Source organism: Pygoscelis adeliae, unplaced genomic scaffold (genome assembly GCF_000699105.1).
Source record: "Pygoscelis adeliae isolate BGI_AS28 unplaced genomic scaffold, ASM69910v1 Scaffold1289, whole genome shotgun sequence".
Taxonomy (NCBI): domain Eukaryota; kingdom Metazoa; phylum Chordata; class Aves; order Sphenisciformes; family Spheniscidae; genus Pygoscelis; species Pygoscelis adeliae.
In genome coordinates, this window is record NW_008825593.1 from 14,731 (window position 1) to 20,002 (window position 5,272).

The 5,272-nt window shown below is 53.4% G+C and overlaps 2 protein-coding genes across 2 annotated transcripts in view; both read right to left on the reverse strand.

Annotated features, from left to right (window-relative positions):
* LOC103924086 (zinc finger protein ubi-d4-like) overlaps positions 1-425 on the reverse strand; it is a gene marked incomplete at its 3' end in the record, with an annotated part of 14,198 nt that extends 13,773 nt beyond the window's left edge. Inside the window, exon 1 of the mRNA XM_009332548.1 lies at positions 381-425. Coding sequence (XP_009330823.1) covers positions 381-425 — 45 coding nt within the window. The remainder of the gene's footprint in view (positions 1-380) is intronic.
* Positions 426-1,735: 1,310 nt separating this feature from the next.
* Positions 1,736-3,324, reverse strand: LOC103924085 (cdc42 effector protein 2-like). Its single transcript, XM_009332547.1, is given in 3 exon segments — positions 1,736-2,418; positions 2,597-2,987; positions 2,989-3,324. Coding segments are annotated over 2 exon segments (666 nt in total). The 5' UTR covers positions 3,276-3,324; the 3' UTR covers positions 1,736-2,418; positions 2,597-2,608.
* Positions 3,325-5,272: the final 1,948 nt, after the last annotated feature.

Consider the following 5,272-nt stretch of genomic DNA (forward strand, 5'->3'; position numbering starts at 1 on the left):
GTGGGTAAGAGAGGGCAGCGGCGGGCAGAGGGGAGGGAGGAGGTGCGTTGCAGACAAGGAGCATCACCTTTTTGCAGTAGAAAACCACCAAAATCCAGCAAATTAAAGCATCCTTTCCGTTTAGCCCCTCGTAATACCAGCTCCCGTTTCTCTTCCAGCTGTCGGAGTTGAGCTGTCGGCTCGGGAAGGCGCCGCGATTCCAGCGCCGGAGCAGGGCGGGATGAGCAGGGGAGCGACGGATCCGCTTGGATGCAGGCAGGAGCCGTCAAGAGCGAGCGAGGTGCCAAATTAAAGCCGCTAACGCCCCCCAGCTCCGTCCCCCTGGCTTGGAACGAGTGGAAGGAGCAAAAATGGGGAGAAAAGGGGATTTTGGCCGTTACTTCCGTGGCGTTATTTCGAAACGTGGGGAAGCTGCTGCCCGGCATTGCCCAGATCCGGTGGTGATTCTCAGTGAGGTTTTGTAATTGCTGATGATAATTAGGCAGAGGTGGGGGGCAAACGCAAACATCTTCATCCCCGGCTCAATTTAATTCACTAATTGCGGTGAAATCCATGAAAACAAGCACCGCCGCATTGACGCAACCCACCCCACCCCGCACGAGGCTGTTAGGCCACATAAAAAACAAGCAAAGTGCTCTGAAAACCGCCCAAAATGATCCATTCCAGGCTTTTTTCCTTCCAATTGTTTGACCAAACAGCAGCTGCGGCGTGTTAGCCGGGCCCGTGCTCTGAGCCACATTTCCCATCGAAATAGGCCATCACCGGGGTAAATTAATTACAAATGACGCTCTAAAATGCCCCCCCATCCCCTCACTGGAATTATTTCCGGTAAGGAAAATCCTAAAATCAATAAAAATAAGTCGTCGCCGCCACGTGGATGGGCGTTTTTCGGAGGAAGCGCCGTCTGTCAGTTTAGACCAGGTAAGGATTGAACCGTTAACAGCATAAAATCGAATCGAAATGAAACCCAGCGGCTGCCTGGATCGAGCTCAGTTAGCCTCATTTTCTTAATTATTTTGCAGGCGGAAGGCTTGAAAAATCGGTTTAACCCCAAATCTGTGGTGTTTCCACCAAAACGGAGTGTTTTGGTCTTACAGTGGGAGCGCGCCGCCGGATGCGGATGGGCAAGAGTAAGCAAGAGCCGGGACACGATTGTGTGGTGACGAGCTACGACCTCGTTAATCTAATGACTCGTTATTTAACGATACCTGCACGAAACAGCAATCGATGATGTAAAGAAATACACGGTCAGGCTCCGGCAAGCCAGCAAAAAGTCAGCGTGCTCTTCAAGAGGTGCCTTCATTCCCTATCAGGGGGAACTCCCAGCCTCGTTCTGGGCTAAAACTACCAGAAACGGTTAAAAATGATGGAGTTAATTAACGACGGCATCTAGGAAACGAGGTCCCGCTTGCTTTTACACCGTTACTGCATCCAACAGGCTTCTCTTGTCCTCGATTCAGAGATCGGGAAAGAGAATGAAAGCCCTGGCGGCCGAGCGTTAAGGTCTTTCACCAAGACGTCAGCAGAATTGGCATTTCCAGTGATTTTTTTTTTTTTTTAATTATTATTTTTTAAAAAGCAGAAGGGATTCGCATTCCTTTCTGCGTGCCGAAGCGTTTCACCCCCTCGTTCCTCCGTCCACCCAAACAATCGGCGATTGATGGAGACGGCGTCTTTCGGGAGAATGAATTTCACCCCATCGCGCAGGAATCTGGCCCGGTGGTCACTCACCCTTCACTTAACGTTTTTTTTTCTGTTGTTGTTTGCATCTTATTTACGACTTTAAATTCCAACCCCAAGCTCCAGCCACGGATTTAGTTGCCAAAACACAGCCCGAGAGGGTTTTTTTAGCTTCTCCGCAGAGAGCTTTTAGCTTCTCCTTAGAGACAACGCAACATTAAAGCCCGATGGAGCCTTTTGCCACGTAACCCCTAGATTTACCCGTTTGTAGGATCTTTAAAAAATTAAATCAAGTCCCAGGCTGACATTTGACATCACCTTGATGATTCGGGTGGTTGGCAAACAGCGAGCGTCACACCTTCGCCTCGACTGAGTGCAAACCGCAGCCCCTCTTCGAGCAAAAAAAAAACCCCCGAAACCCCAAAACTCCTCCCGACCGAGACGTTTGGGAACTCAACCGTCGCTGTTTCACCCCGTCCAGTACAACAAACACTGATAACGGCGCCACGTCTTATTTTCTACCGGTCGGCGCGGTCCTACGGTTCGATCCATCGCTAAAGGCGAAGTTGATACGGGCAAGCGGCGATATAATCCGGCAGCGAGCGCTGCGTGTTTCGTCTTGGCTTCGTAGGGTGGGTGGTTGTTTTTTTTTTTTCTCCCCGGGCTGAGGGAATAGCTGGAGGTCTGCGGGGAGCGGCGCGGAGGATGAGCGCTCACGTCCCGTTTGCACGACGGGCTCTGCGGGAGGAAACAACACATCGCTGTCAGCGCGCCGGTTAAGGAAGGGTGCGCGGAGTCAAACTTGCGAGTTTGAGCTGTAATTTAAGAGCCACTTGGGAAAAATAAAAAAACCCACAAGACAAACACAAAACCACCCAAAAAATAATAATAATAATCCATTTCTCAACGTCTTTACCTTGAGTCGTCTTCACGTCAAGATTTCCTGCCTGCCCGAATCCTGTATAGATCCACCCACTCTCTCTGCTTGATGTTTCTCCATCACTTGCAGGACGTCCTCCAAAATGGACGGCCCCAAATCCACGTGGAGGGAGAGGAGGGAGCCGGCGTGGGAGAGGAAGGGCGGCTCGGCGTTGCCCTTCTCCTCGGTGAAGCCGTTTGTCGGGGCAGCGAAACGCGAGGCGCAGGGATGTGGCAGCGGGGCGGCGCTCCTGCCCTCGCCGTCCTCCTCCCCACCTTCCCGGCCTCGCACCGGCGGGGCTTTGTCATCGAGGTGCAACCGTGGCGGTTTCGGGGGGGCTTGCGCCGAGGGCCGGATCAACGCCTGCGGCCCCCCGGTGACGGGCAAACTCGCGCCCGGAGATGGTGGCCGTCCTGGAGAACTCGAACGGCGCCGCGTCGGGGCTGTCCTTGTCAGAGTCAAGGCTGCCTTCGGTCCTGGGGAGGAGATGAAACTTGCCCTGAAGGAAGGAGATGTCCCCAAACATGTCGCTCTCCCCGCCGCTGCCGATGTGAATCGTGTGCCTGAAGTCCCCCAAGGGCGGGCTGATCATGTCGGAGGAGAGGATGTCGCGGAGCTTCTCCTTCTTCCCCTTCCGGCTGCCCCTCTTCAGGTAGATCGGCACCTTGGTAGACATCGTGCCGAGGAGCAAAGCGCTTCCACGCCGACTCCAGCCAACTCAAGAGATGGTTGTCTTCCTAGACTTCAGCAACGCGGGCTTTAAAAGTAATCTGCAAAATTTAAAAAAGAAAAAAAAAAAGGAAAAATGCTTAAAAGCAAGTTATAACATGTAGGACGGAGACCCTCAACGTCAACACGTCCCAGGAAATTAATTCCAGACGCTCTCCGTTTCTCTATCTGAAGTTCGTTGGCTGCGTTATTGATAACAAAACAACTCAGGTAATTAAATCCAGGCACTCGGGGCCTCTCCTCAGGATTTGTTTCGAGGGGGAGAAAAATCAGGAACAGAGCTGGAAATCCAAGAGGATTTGCATTTTTATGGGGGAGTCGGGGTCCGGAGCTAAAGGTTGGGAGAGCACAGCGTTGGAAAGCGGCTTTTCTAGCCCAGAAGAGGAGATTTTTTCATTTCAGTTTCCTCTCCTCTTGGCCATGCATGATCCAGCCCCACCCAACAACAAGCTAAAATAAAAAATAATAGAGATTAAGGCAGGAGGGGGAAGGAAGTTGTTTTTTTTTTTTTTTTCCCCTGTTTTAGTCACATTCATTCAACTCTGACAGTTTACGCGTTCGGTTCTAGGCGTGATTTTTTTCGGCTGTGGGGAGGAATAAGGCAAAAATGGGCATTTTACGCGATAATACGTTACGTACAAGCTCGGGAGACACCTCAGAGGGACAGAAAAAGGGATGAAACAGGTTTCAGGCCACCTGAGCATTACTTTTTAAAATCAGCCAGTGGAAAGGTCTGGAGTTTTAGCCTTTTATCGCTAATTTTCTGGGGAAAAAAATCCCATCGCTCCGCGTTCCTATAAAACCGTATCCGATCTGCCGTCGACTGCAAATACAAAACAGTTTATAAGTGATTTAGAGACGGGTTTGTCCGGTGCGCTGAGCCCCGCCGCCGCTAAAGCAACCACCCGTAACAGCTTCCAGCCCGTTTTACGCTCTTTGTAACACACCTCTCGGTACAGCCGCACCTGGAAAGCGAGAGCCGGCGGTAAAACCACCGCTGAAACCACCACGGCCGAGCCCTCAAATCAACCCCTGAACCGTCCCGGCAAGACGTCACAAGTGATTCCCCGGTTGTGGTTTTCAGTCAGCTGCCACCGACAAACAAGGCGAAGCCCGGCCGGGTGTTGGGAAACAGTCGTTCCCCCTGTGTTTTACAGCCCCAGCAACCACGTCGGGCGCTTTCCCCGTCCGAAACCCGCCCCGGTTGGTGCCAAAGAGCCAGCGAAAACCAGACGGCGGCTGACGCCGGATGAATTGAGCCGGACGACCTCCCCGAGGGCTGGCATTTCAATTACAGCAGGAGCCACGCGCCCGGCGGTGTTAAAACGCCGCGTCAGTCGGCGGGCGTTGGCTCTTTGGGATCTCAAGCGCTGGGGTTTCGGGGCGGCACAGTCCCACCGAGACCGCGGAGGGCTGCTGGATCGTCCCGCCCCTCCCCTGAACCACACCTGACCGCTGCCCCTTAAATTTGTCCTTAAAACTATAACAACAATGATACACAGAGGGATGGAAATCCCACGGTCACCTTCAACCTCCCGCTGCACCATCGTTATCGTTAGGAACCGCTGCCGAAACCGCATTTGCGGTCTCATCCCGTCTACGCTGCTCGCTTTATTCCTTCCCCCCCCGCCCCAATTGCCTCTTCTCGGTGCTGAGAAACACCCGTTACATCTCCCCGCCTGTGAACAGAGACCCACGTACGCGCCGCTACAGCCAGAGACGCAACAGCGGGAGACGCTCCCGAGGTCGTGTTCGGTTGACAGTGGCCTGGGGGGGGAGGAGATAGGGCAGCGGCGGCAGATCACCCAAACAGCTCGAAATGAAGCACGGACGAGATGCCGGCGATGCCGTCAGCATCAGGAAGGCGGCGGCGGGAGGAACGCGGTCGCCGGTAATCCCGTTCCCGGCGGCTCCGGCCAGGGTAAAAATCCTGACGATGCAGAA